The following is a 12,848-nucleotide window of genomic DNA, read 5'->3' on the forward strand; positions in this document are numbered from 1 at the left end:
TGAATCCTGGCCATCAATTTAGGTCTGGGACAGTTTTTCATACACAATCCAAGTGTTATGACCCCAATAAAGAGTATAGGAATGAGATTCCAGTATGACTCTATAAAGATGTTACACAGGGCTTTTTTCAGCCGGAAATCAATGGAACTCAGTTCTGGCACCTCTCAGGTGGGTGCCATTGCCATTACGTCTAAGACAACAAGGGAGGCATTCATGGTAAGTTCCGGCACCTTTCCCCCCCAGAAAAATAGCACCAATGTTAAATATTTTAAAAAGCTCATATGGTAGATCAAACAGAAAACCCAGAATTGCCTTTCAACAGTTGTCAGAATTTACCTCAAAACACTGTGCATTTATTCTTCGAATTTTGAAACTGTTTAAAAGCAGAAGAGCTTTAGGTTCCAGTCAGTAGAGCTTTCCCTTTTTATAAGGATCACATAATGATAAACATCTGTACTGGCAAAAGTCATCTTGGTGCTGTAAATGCAGACATGGCTGCTCATTTATTTGCTCATCTGGATATTCTGTAGATATGGTAACAACAACAACACTATTCTGTATAGTGCAGAGGTCAGCGAGAGCCAGTGTGGTGTAGTGGTTAAGAGCAGTGGACTCGTAATCTGGTGAACTGGGTTCACTTCCCTGCTCCTCCACATGCAGCTGCTGGGTGACCTTGGGCTAGTTACCCTTCTCTGAAGTCTCTCAGCCTCACTCACCTCATAGAGTGTTTGTTGTGGGGGAGAAGGGAAAGGAGATTGTTAGCTGCTTTCAGACTCCTTAAGGGGAGTGAAAGGCGAGATATCAAGTCCAAACTCCTCCTCCTCTTCTTCACAGGCCAGATTTGGCCTGGCAAGCCACAGGAAGTAGCCCACCAGTTCCCACAGTTATTTCCTGATGTCCGCACTGAACTTGCTCTGCTAATACCATAGCCTCCTAAAGCTTTAGTTTGCATGCTGCACTCAGCCTCATGGAATCAAATGACTTGGCTGAGCCATAACTGGCAAGCTCTATCTAATTCAGGAATTGTAAACCTGCCCCCCCCCCAGATGCTGTTGGATTACAAGTCCCACCACCCTGATCATTGGTCATGCTGGCTGGGGTTGATGGGCCCTGGAGTCCAGCACTCTGAAAATATGCAAATAGCCAACCCGGCTAAGCACCATTGGACACTATTCAAATCACTTATGTGCCTCATTCCATGACATCCATACTTATACTCAACATAACTTCACCATTACAACTCGGGTCCATCAACTGCAATCTAACATATTTGACTGCACAGCATGCAACCTGACATATTTTACTGTTTGGGACAGTTATTCAGAAGAGGGAGGTGGCACAGCTGGTTTATTATCTAGAAGGTATTACTTGACCTAGAATCAGCAACCTTGGTCAGTGGCTGCCATTGCAGACAACTCACGCTGGTGGCCAAGTGACTCCTTAATGTTCGCCATGTAATGTTGCAACTGGCATGATAGGGTGGTCCTAAATTCCCTTTTCTAGACACCTATTAAAGATGCAGGAGCTCTGTGTTCTTTTTTCCAGCTCGAAAAGCTTGACCTGGGCTACTTCCACCACAATGCTGTAAGCAATCACCCTGAGAATCTAGAGATACTTGAAATACCAACATTTTACATGTGAATGAGGTTGCAGTCCACAAAGCACATACTTATGCCAAGATTATCTATTGATGTTAATCATTGCTGGAGAGGTTTGTTTAAACAAACAAGGTGCAATGATTATCTCAGGTTTATTGTCCTAGAACAGCAGCCACAATCTACACAAACTAGGAAGTCCAGCCTGGGTTCTTCAAGTTTAAAGGGGATCCAGGGCCGGGGTGTCAGACTCTTTGAATCTGAGTGAAAAGTCCAGGTGTGGCAAAGTTTGCTGACAGTCCTGATTCTTTTGTGAAGCAGCTGATGCTCTGTTCTGAGTTCTCTACTGTGTGTGTGTGTTTACTCTGTAAGAGTACTAGGAATCAGGACATCTGCAAGGAAATGGAAGCCTTACAAGCTTGCTTCCAGTATTATGAAAACCTGTCCTCCTTCTGAAGTATAATTCTTGAGCTGACTAGTCCAAGAAAGACAGCTTAGTCATTGGCTTAATGGCATGTTTGTTGAATAGGATTCTGTAGCGCCCAGATTCATCAGGAGTTATGCATGGTTGCCCATAAAACTTCCCCTGCATCCTGCTAGCCCAGAGAAGCACCGGTAATGTCCTTAGGGCACTCTTTATTCATTCAAGGTGATGGATGAGGGACCCAAAGACCTCCCCAATGCCCCACAGAACATGATAGCATTGCTCACAAATTTTAGGGTAGAGAGACACAAGTGTTTCACAGCTGATAGATGGATGCGGTAAAAGTTATATGACTATAGGAATGCAATTGGCTTAGTACATTTTATCTGCAGAACAGGGGAAAGAGACATTTTCATACCTATTCTGTCTCCATGCATCAATACTTCTCTGGTAGCCCTCCCCACTATACACAGCAAAGGTAAAGGGACCCCTGACCATTAGGTCCAGTGGTGGACGACTCTGGGGTTGCAGCGCTCATCTCGCTTTATTGGCCGAGGGAGCCGGCCTACAGCTTCCGGATCATGTGTTCAGCATAACAAAGCCGCTTCTGGAGAGCCAGAGCAGTGCACAGAAATGCTGTTTACCTCCCCGCCGGAGCGGTACCTATTTATCTACTTGCACTTTGACGTGCTTTTGAACTGCTAGGTTGGCAGGAGCAGGGACCGAACAATGGGAGCTCACCCCGTCGCGGGGATTCGAACCGCCAACCTTCTGATCGGCAAGTCCTAGGCTCTGTGGTTTAACCCACAGCACCACCCACGTCCCAATACACAGTAAGGTATTCCATATCCCTCCTTACTGCATTTCTGCAAAACTATTCACTTTCCTAATTTATGGTTGCTATTGTTTGAAATGGACCCATAGGAAGCTGCCTCATACCTAGCTGGACAATTGGTCTATTTAGCTTAGTACTGTCTGCAGCGTGGACTCAACACTAATTGGTGGTGGCAGCTCTCCAGAGTTTCAGGTCTTTTCCCAGCACCCTGTGGAGATGTTGGGGGATCGTGCTTTGTTCCATTCTTTGAAAAGCTGCACCTGCTCATTTCAAGTGACTATTAAAGATACACAATCAGGCCAGGCTGACTATTCCCAGGCCAGTCAGATAACCCAACGTTCTACTTTATCCATATGCAGAGCACATCAAAAATAGAGGCTAGATGGAGGTTTATTCCACTGCTAGGGAGAGCCAGATATTTTTCCAGAAGGTCTTCATCCCTCTTCTATGCCTTCTTAGGATTTGCCGCCTTTGTTCTTGTCCCCGTATTTTTGTTCCAAAGCTTTTTGAAGGTTAAGGTTTAGCGCATTTTTCTGGAACCACCTCCCTGTTGAGAAACAAACAAATACACAGTTTGCATGTACATATCTTGTACCTTTTAGCAGGCACCAGGATTAAAGGGCTATCTTTGGGAGGGGCTGGAAAAGGGCCAGTAAAGGCAAGAGCTCATGAGGACATGGAAAGGCTGAGGTGTCTGTGTGCAGCTGATGTACAGTATGAGCAAGCTTTCTCTACTTCTCTCCCCTCCCCTCTGTGTGTAATGTGGGTATGGACACTATGATGCTAACTAGCCATAGACATGCCCAAAGTGGCAGAACCTTTATCACCGACAGTAATGAGAACAAGATGCCAAAAGATTCTTAGAATATGTGCTCAGTCTTGCAATGTGTGATTTGCAAGCTGTCAACTGGGGGGAATCCAAATATTTAGATTATAATAATACTTTAGGTATTTATATATAGCTCTTTTTCTAAGTGCTCCACTAGCATAATCTCTGTAATCCTCACAAGAACCCTGTAAAACAGGCTGGCACTATTATCCCCCATATTGCAGATCTGATGGGAGATGCCTGAGGCAAGTCCTTTGTTTCTCAGCCATCTTTTCCTTAAAACCCTAAGGATTCTTACCTAGATCATCAGTTTTTCTTCCATGCCAATGTTTGGGGTCCCGAACTGCCCTCTTTATTACATCTGGGGTATAGGAATCCTTCATCAGGCTTCTGCTTTCCAATGGTCCTCCTGCAAGAAAGGAGATTCACAGAACTCTTACGCCACTTGGACCAGAGTCATCTAGGAGCTGGATCATAGGCTAGGGGGAGCTGGCCCCTACAGGAGACAACAAAGCAATTTTATGACTTGGGTACCTCAAATTGTGAGAGCTGTCCTGAATTAACAGTCCCATGTTTATACAGAAAGAGGTTCCCAAGGGATTTTAGCCACACATGCCTTGCCCGAGTAGGATGGATTTGGTAGCCTGAACTGTCCAGAAAGCAGAGTGTGGGGGAAAGCCTGACTCGAACCCTTCTTGCGCTTTTAGCAGTTTTTCCCATTTTGGTGATAATACAATCACCTGCAATTTGCTGCAGATCAAAGGTAGTAGGTAATGGAGACAATAGGAAAATGGGCAATCTTACACAAAAACAAAAACCTCAAAGTGATGGAAGTTACTGACTGGATCTGTCCAAAGAATGTGAGAAACAGCCTGGAGTTTTCCTCTGTCAAAGGTAGGTTGGGTTGGGTTGTAGCTGTGTGATGGTGTTGTGAGAACTTTGGAATAGGCTCCTTTAGCTGTGCCTTAATAGCCCTTAATCTTCAGTGATTAGCGAGTGATAATATTTATCTACCATACCATAAAGCTTTGCCTGCTGGTATCTGAATATCAGAGTTCTGTTAAAGGCACAAGAGAGACATTACTAGGTAGGTTGGGTTTCTCTCCCTGCCCGCTTCCAAGTGTTCCTCCCTCCAAGTCTTCTACGTTCTTGCTGTGCCTTCTCCTAATATCTTTCCTATTTCACGCACATACACACAAAGACTTTTCTAAGGAAACTGACCCCACAAAAGATCTGTTCGATTTTCACTGCTCATAAGTAGCACGTAAAAGTGGTGTCAATTGTGGGAGATCTGTGAACTCAGCAATCCAAAATCAGTAAATGTCATAACTGGAGTCAGAACAGGCAGTGTGGAGGTAGACCTAGGATGCTCCTTTACCTTGGAAAATGTTGGACCTCAAGTTGTATCCTAGTTCATAATAATCAGCATAAGGTGACGATGCCATGGGATTCTCTAGAGTCTTATATGGCCAGTCACTGAGGCGCTTCTGCCCCTGGATCAGACCAGCCTCACAGAGAGCACGACGTGCCTGGAAAATACAAGATGATGGAGTCAAATTCCACTTAAGGTTCTGAGGTATTGGCTCCACCAGCTACTGGTGGAACTTTCCCCACTCAGAGTGAGTCCTCTAATCAGGTATAAACTTGGCTAGAACTAAGGTTACCACCCATACATTTTTTTAATCGATTGTCCATACCGTGTGCTGCTCTAGTTCACCAGAAACGGCTTAGTCATGCTGGCCACATGACCCAGAAGCTGTACACCAGCTCCCTCGGCCAATAAAGTGAGATGAGTGCCGCAACCCCAGAGTCTGCCACAACGGGACCTAATGGTCAGGAGTCCCTTTACCTTTATCTTTACCATACCCTGAACCCCTTTCCATATTACGGTAAGTAGAAGATTAATTCAGGGTCTGCTATTGTCTTATGATCTTCATGTCATGATTTTTTTCCTTCATAAAAATGAAATCTCAATAAAGCACAGTTATTTTTTCCTAAATGATGAGCCACAGGTGATGCATTTGTCACTTTGACAGATTATTCTGTGGATTAATCAATATGTCCCCTGATCTATGGCATCAACCCTTGTATATTTTAAGAAGTAGGGACAGAAGTTTTCCAAAGCTATAATTGTCACTGCGTAACCATGTTCTGTTTTTTAATTTATTGGTTAATGACTGAAATGATATCATGCATTATACTATCATTAGAATAATTCCTTTACAGCACAACCGTATTCATTTCAATTCAAGAAGTAAGCCCTATGGTCAATGGTTCTTACTCCTGGATAATTGTTTACTGAATGGCAGCTTTATATATTTTGCATTGCTGCTTATAGCTACCATGCTACTAGTAGCATTCCAATTTAGAACCATGTTACTAATAGTGCTTCTCAGGGCGTTTTTTTCAGCTGGAACTCGGTTCTGGCACCTCTCAGGTGGGTGCCATTGCTATTATATAAGAGAACAAGGGACATGGTGAGTTCTGACACCTCTTTTTCTAGAAAAATAGCATTGCTGCTACTTCTCCTGCTGAACTTACTATAGCTGCTGATATGAGAGTTACAAGTCTAATGAGTAGCATTGCTGCTGCTACTGCTACTACTGCTAATACAATGTATTACTCAACCTGTGGGTCCCCAGATGTTGTTGGACTACAACTCCCATCATCCCTGAGCTCTGGCCTTGCTAGCTAGGGGTGATGGGAGTTGTAGTTCAACAACATCTGGGGACCCACAGGTTGAGAAAGGCTGACAGATATTTCCCGTTTAAAAAAGTGTTAGGCATTCCTAGCTAACCCTCTTCAAAGACAAGACCATTGCCTTCTTTACCTGCTCCTCAGAGACCAGCTTCTCCACCATAGATGTGCCAAACTTGGCCTTGATATTAGGAGGTATTATTAGGCTGTTTTTCTTCTCCTGGAGGGCCTTTCCCTCTGCTTTGACATCTTGCCCACTTGATGCTAATGACTCTTTGGCACTCATGACATCCTGGGCTTCTTTCATGTCTTCACAGCTGCCCTTTATGTTCTTTCGGGGAGATGCGTGCAGTCGGGTCACTATAGGCCGGTATTGCCTACCTGTTAGTTCATCTGAATTACCATGGCCATCTTCCATTTCTTCTTGGCTAGACTTAGCTGACAGCCTGGAACCTCCAGGTTTCCCCTTTGGGTGATGATGATTCCCTATTCCCTTGGAAGTGGTACCATCCAGGCTGTCTTTCCTCCCTGCAGCCGTGTGAATGCAGAGGGCAGAGGGAGTTTTAGACCTGAGGGTCTGTTTGTTGTGGTTTCTGGTTTGGATATGCTGTGTGGATGGTGATGCCTCAGGCAGGACTGGGGGTTCGCCCATAGCTGTTCTGTTCTCGGGGTTCTTGGAGTTCATTGAGGAGGTCCTGCTGGAGCACCTTGAGGGGGGTCTTTTGTTGTTGGACTGTTCCCCAGTCAAGTTGTAGGTGGCCTGTTCCTTGTTTCCATATCCAGGCACTTCTAGAAGACAGTAAGAAAAGTATAACCCTCAGCAAAATGTTGTAGCATAGCCTCAGCTTCTCACAGAAGTGCTTCTGTTCTGGTTGCCAGGCAACCAGCTATGTTCCCCCCTCCCCCATTTTTATGGTTTTCCTTCCCAGCTGACACTACACATTCTGTGACTATTCAGCATGCTCAGGTCCCATAGGGCTCGGCGGGGGTGGACGTAATCTTGGGTTTGTGTGTTCAAACCCCACGTTGGGTGAAAGACTCCTGCATTGCAGGGGGTTGGACTACATGACCCTTGTGGTCCTTTCCAGCTCTACAATTCTATAATTCATATTGGTCTCTACAGCCACAGCAGGCGCTGAAACCTTCCAACAGTTTGACTTCACCCCCAAAGGTGCACTCCTCCATTGTCTCCCAAGACAGATGGTTGCCAACAAAGCCTCTCCTCCTCCAGGAGGGGAGGGGTTGTGAGTGGGAGATGATTCCCGCGACATGCAGGGGGCGTTCCGCCCCCTGTTTCAACTCCAGGGCTGGCGTGCCACGCCCCTCCCCGGTTGGGCACCCAATAGGGAAGCTCGGCGGGGGCGTGGCTTGCTGCTCAAATGCGGCCACGCCAGCCATCCCCGCCATTGCACACACATTTTCTTCTTGTGTCCATGTGTCTTTATTCCCCAAGCAGGGATCGGGTCCTCGAATCACAACAAAGTATAACAGATATAAAATATATATAAAAAAGAGATCTGTTGGAACTAAACATAAGGGGGGGGGGTGATTTCCATACCACAGTTGAAGATAATAAATGAATAATTATCCTGTACTTTATTACTCTAGTACATTATTAAAAGACTCCATTTCTCAATAAACACACTATCTTCTTGTCTGCCCTCTCTGGTTCTTACACCATATATGTAAGCTTAACCATGTAGACTATGTTCCAGATTTTAGTTATCCGTTCTCTCAAGGGTGGTATTCTCACCCCCCCCCCTTCTGACAAATAATAATTCTGGCAGCAGTTAAGGAAAACATGAGAGCAGTGCAGAATAAAAAATACCTAGAGCAAGGACAGATAAGTTTTGGCCCTCCAGATGTTGTGGGACTCCAGTTCCTATCGGCGCCAGTTAAGGGTGCTGGAACTTGTAGTCTAGCAACATTTCTAAGACCAAAGGTTCCCCATACCTGACCTAGAATCTTGCATCATCAAAGCATCGTCCTCTAAAGGCCTGAAAACATAGGTAAGTTATAACTTGGAAATGGAATCCCAGACCCGTGGCTGCCATATTTAGGTCCAGGAGGAGAGAATTCCTTAGGCAAGGTGTCACAATGCAGGAGGATGTGAGCCAAGCCCATATAACAAGTGTATCTATAATAGCTTGCATAAGGCATTGGAGAAGATTTCAAAGTATCTTCTACCTGTTGGACCACCGGCCATTCTGGTTTCATGGTATGCGGCGGCAGGAATTGGGAAGGCCGTCGTGTCCATGGGCACCTGTTCCAAAGAGAAGTAAAGAGTGGATTATCTCAGCAGTCTTTGCAGCAGCTTGTAATATATAATCTGTCCAGCACAAAGGGGAAGTGGAGAGGGAAAGTGGATTTGGTGAAATCATGGCTAAATTGACACTAGAACAAAAACATCCAACTCAATTCATTCTCTTGATCGCTACACTTTATCTGCTGTCCTGTAGATTTCTCCAGATGTACACATTGGATGTACAAATTGGATGTAACTCTAATATAATTATATCTTATGAAAATAATAGACTGTGTATAATCTGCTTCATTACATTGGCATTGTGTCTTGTTATTACATTAAATAATAATACACTGTACAAAGCTTCAGGTTTGAAAGTGGATAGAATTTGGGGTTTAGAGTTTCTTAGCCAATCTCTGTAGCTCTGCCTTTAAGGGCAGCTTGAGCTAGGGATCAATGAATTTGAATTTCCCTCTGCTTTTTTGTTTTTACAGACTTATTTTCAGTTCTCCACATTTCCAAAAAAGTTTTCAATTTTTTAAAGAAGTCCTTACAAAAATTAATCAGCATTCTAGTGCAAATTTTTCCCAATATTCACATTTTTATATGTAGCTTTGCCTTATACATGCACACATACAGTATATGCAAATAATTTCCCCAATATAATGCATTTTTGTCTGTCTAGTGTATGCATTTTTTTGCGCATTACTTGGCCAGAGAACTGCACTACAAAATTCAGACAAGTGCAACTTTCAAAGGATGGCTGTGTTTTGGCTCATATAGTGTTCCGGGAAATATAAATATGGTAGGTTTGTCTTTAAATGCAAATTGAGCCAAGTTTGTTTTTCATTCCTTGATCTGGTATTAATTTTATAGTTTAGTATTTGTTGCTCATCTCCATGCTATTTGCTTCCAGTAATAATCCATTTACAAATAACATTGAGATGTGCTCTAACCTTGTGTTATATTCTGCTATATTTTGGGAATTGGCTTTTACATCCGAAAGCTTAAATATAATGCGGAAACTCACAGTTAAGGGGAACACCAGGGAAATGGAATAAACTGCCATGTGAATGCAGCCATGGTTGCTTTGACAATTTTTAAATTTGAAAAAAGAGAGAGAGGAAATATTTGAATTTAGAAATTCTCAAGAATCTGTCAGGTATTCTTTAGCTGTAATTCGAGCACTGTAGGGGAGATTGGACTAGATGACCCTCTGGGTCCCTTCTAACTCCACAGTTCTGATGGAAGGCACTTCGCACCACTGAGGCCACCTGAGCCTCAAGCGACAGCAGAGTGTAACCCTATCAAGAGCAGGCAACCTCCCATCCATCTGCTCTAGGGAACCGCCCACTAACAGTGCCTCAGTCGTATCTGGCTTGAGCTTCAGTTTGTTGGCTCTCATCCAGTCCATTACAAAGGCAAGACAACTTCTACACAACTTCTTCACACTTCTCTAGGTGTGTTTATATATATGCTAGCTGCTGGTCAAAATCAGAATGTACTTATGACCTTGTTCACAGCATCACAATCTAAAATACAATAATGTCACAAAAAGACAGGGAAACTGAAAGGGAAGAAGAAAGTGTTTGAGCAGATTTGGAAAGGAAAAATAAATAAATTACAGAATAGAATTATTAACCTAGGAATAGAAAGAAATAGAAATTAGATAGCACAGCAATACTGGAACACATGAGATAAAAGGCTTGCTTTTAAAAATTTCTTAAGCGTGAGGCAACAAGGAGGGCAGAGAATATTTAAAGGGAGTGATTTCCCCACACATAAGTCATGAGAGGGAAAGCACAAAGATGAAATATTATACATAGAAATGGAAGTTTAATAATACCTGTTGATTTGAGATTATGAGTTTCACGTATTTGTTGCACATATATAAAGGTATTTAGTCACCTTAGTTGGCCACAAGACAACTCTCCACAGTTCTTAACACCTTTATTGTTACCTTCATAATAATGACAATATGATATGAAAATTAGCTGTGGCCCTCCAGCTCCTGGTTTTCCTCTGAGACTGGCAGATTCCTTGTCCCTGTGCTTAATAGATGCATCCCATTTTAAATGGTTGCATAAACCAGACTTTTTTTGACCTTTGGCTTCCACAACTGAACCTGTCGCAGATTCTGGACACCTAATTTTGCTGTCTGCTTTACTAGAGCAATAAACACCAAGAGTAGCAAGGCCCACAATGCTGCTTTCTGGGCCTGGAGCAAAACCCTTCTATTCCCAGTCAGTCCTGAGGCTGTCTGATTCCTCCTCTGCTCAGGTATGTACTTGCCACATTCCAATTATTACAGGAATCTGATGGCATCGGAAGGTGGCAAGAGACAGCTGTGGTCCTTGAACATCCCAACCCTCCTTTCCCTCTCTCCAAATCACCACCTAGACTTCCAGAGTCATTCTTGGTTCCCAATAAAGATCCTGAGAAAGTTGTGTTAGATGAGCCTGACCAGCCCCCACATTATTTTTCACCTGAGTCACATCCTCCATTTTGCTGGCATTTCTTGGGCAGGAAGACATGAGGCTGCTGTCCCGTTGGAGCAGGTTAGTACCAATCTCCTCCAGCTGTTGTAGATACTGGAGTACAGGGCTAACTTCTTTCGACTGGTGGACTGAGGGATCAACCTTTTCCTCAAGCTGCGGAAGTTGGTGGTGCATGGCAGCAAACTCTTCAGGATGCTGTAGGTATCGTAGCACAGGGCTAACCTCCTCAGGCTCGTGTATGTAATGGAGCAAGGGACTAGCCATCTTTGGCTCTGGTTGACACTGGAGCAAGGGGCTAACCTCCTCAAGCTCCTTCTGGCACCGTAGCAAGCCACTAGGCTCCTGAGGCTGGAGATATTGCCTGGCCAGTTTCACGAAACCTCTGGCTGGGAACAGCACAACTATTAGAATAAATGAGCTATATATGTGCCAGGCATGTCCCAGTGTGGCCAACCAGATATGGCTCCAAATCAGTTGCCAGAAGTGGCCAAGGACAGCCTCACATGCCTGCCACATGTGGCCTGGACTGGTATCAAGAAAGCAGCAAGGCTCACTGCACTGACTGGTGCTTAAATACCCAAGACTCTTTGTGTAGGTCATAGGGCATCTGAACAGTGTGTGTCTCCCTGCCTGCCTGCCTGGGAGGGGTTATTGTTGTCTCTGAGGGTGCCCAGAAGTTAAGTCCTCCTCATAAACGTGTGCCTCACCTCTTCCATGATCTCAACTGAGGTGCCAAAGTAGTTCTGGTGAATCAAGCAGATCCTTGCCAAGTCTAGAAGTGTCGACAAAGAGGTGGAACTATGAGAAGTCGCCAAGGACAGTTGCTAAGAAACCATCCCCATCTGTGAGCTGTGGTTGTCATGGGAACCAAGTAAACACAGGGACCAGCTGAGAGTTATCTTCAATGCCTTAACTTACTAAGTGGGTTTGGGCCACGGTTTCTTAGCCCTTGCCATAAAATGATAACTTTTAGGAGATAATTTTGGCCTGTCTTTCCAAGGGTGGCAAGTTATTTCATGTACCTCAGTTAGCTCCTCAGGACACATCCAGATGCAATACAGACAATTGATGAATGGCTCTCATGACTTTGTGTGTGTGTGTGTGTGTGTGTGTGTGTGTGTGTGTGTAAAGCAGCCATGCATTAGAGCAGTGGTGTTTGGGAGAGACTTAACCTTCTCCCCACTTGAAATTGTCCCTTGCTTCTGAAGCTACCATGAGATTCCCTAAGGACAAAACATGTACAGTTATTGAGCCTGCCTTTATTCTGCAATGAGGCTTACACCAGTTTTTAGGGGAGGGGTGCTTTTCATCTGGGTTATATCCCCTGGCCCTGCTGCCCTGATCCAATTCACCTATCTCTGATGAATGCTTTAAAAGGAAAGCATTAGAAGATTCAGTCGCATGGGGTTTGCCCCCAATCTCAAACACACTATATCGAAGTCAAATACAGCTCCAAATCTGGTCTTCACTGGGCTGTTTTGAAGAGTTCCTTCAAGCATTCTGGTACCTCTCGAGTGTGCATGCATGGTGTCAGAATTGTGCCATTCCAGCTACATAAGCTACAGTACTGACACAGCTGAATATCAGAAATAGCCTGATATTTGATAAATCTTGAATAGATTGGACTATGGGCAACTTTATATAACTGAGATGCGTGTGTCAGATGGCCGTTGCAGTTGCTTGAGAGTAGCCAGGCAGGACTCCAACCTGTCTTTTACAGGCTTT

General features: G+C 44.2%; 1 protein-coding gene across 4 annotated transcripts; it reads right to left on the reverse strand.

Annotated features, from left to right (window-relative positions):
- Window positions 1-3,226: 3,226 nt before the first annotated feature.
- On the reverse strand, window positions 3,227-11,975 carry CIMIP4 (ciliary microtubule inner protein 4). Of its 4 annotated transcripts, none has more exons than XM_083462338.1 (6): window positions 11,831-11,975; window positions 8,568-8,643; window positions 6,514-7,166; window positions 5,062-5,212; window positions 3,982-4,092; window positions 3,227-3,401 (listed from the first exon to the last, which is right to left on the reverse strand). In XM_083462338.1, the coding sequence occupies exons 1-6, from the start codon at window positions 11,837-11,839 to the stop codon at window positions 3,310-3,312; spliced, it is 1,092 nt and encodes a 363-aa protein (XP_083318464.1). In that variant the 5' UTR covers window positions 11,840-11,975; the 3' UTR covers window positions 3,227-3,309. The 4 variants fall into 4 exon arrangements, with proteins under 4 accessions (XP_083318464.1, XP_083318463.1, XP_083318462.1 ...); XM_083462337.1 differs by having other exon boundaries at window positions 6,514-7,169; window positions 11,831-11,974; XM_083462336.1 differs by having other exon boundaries at window positions 6,514-7,169; window positions 11,112-11,918.
- Between the last annotated feature and the right edge of the window lie 873 nt (window positions 11,976-12,848).

This window comes from Podarcis liolepis (assembly GCF_965112155.1).
Source record: "Podarcis liolepis genome assembly, chromosome: 10".
Lineage (NCBI taxonomy): Eukaryota > Metazoa > Chordata > Lepidosauria > Squamata > Lacertidae > Podarcis > Podarcis liolepis.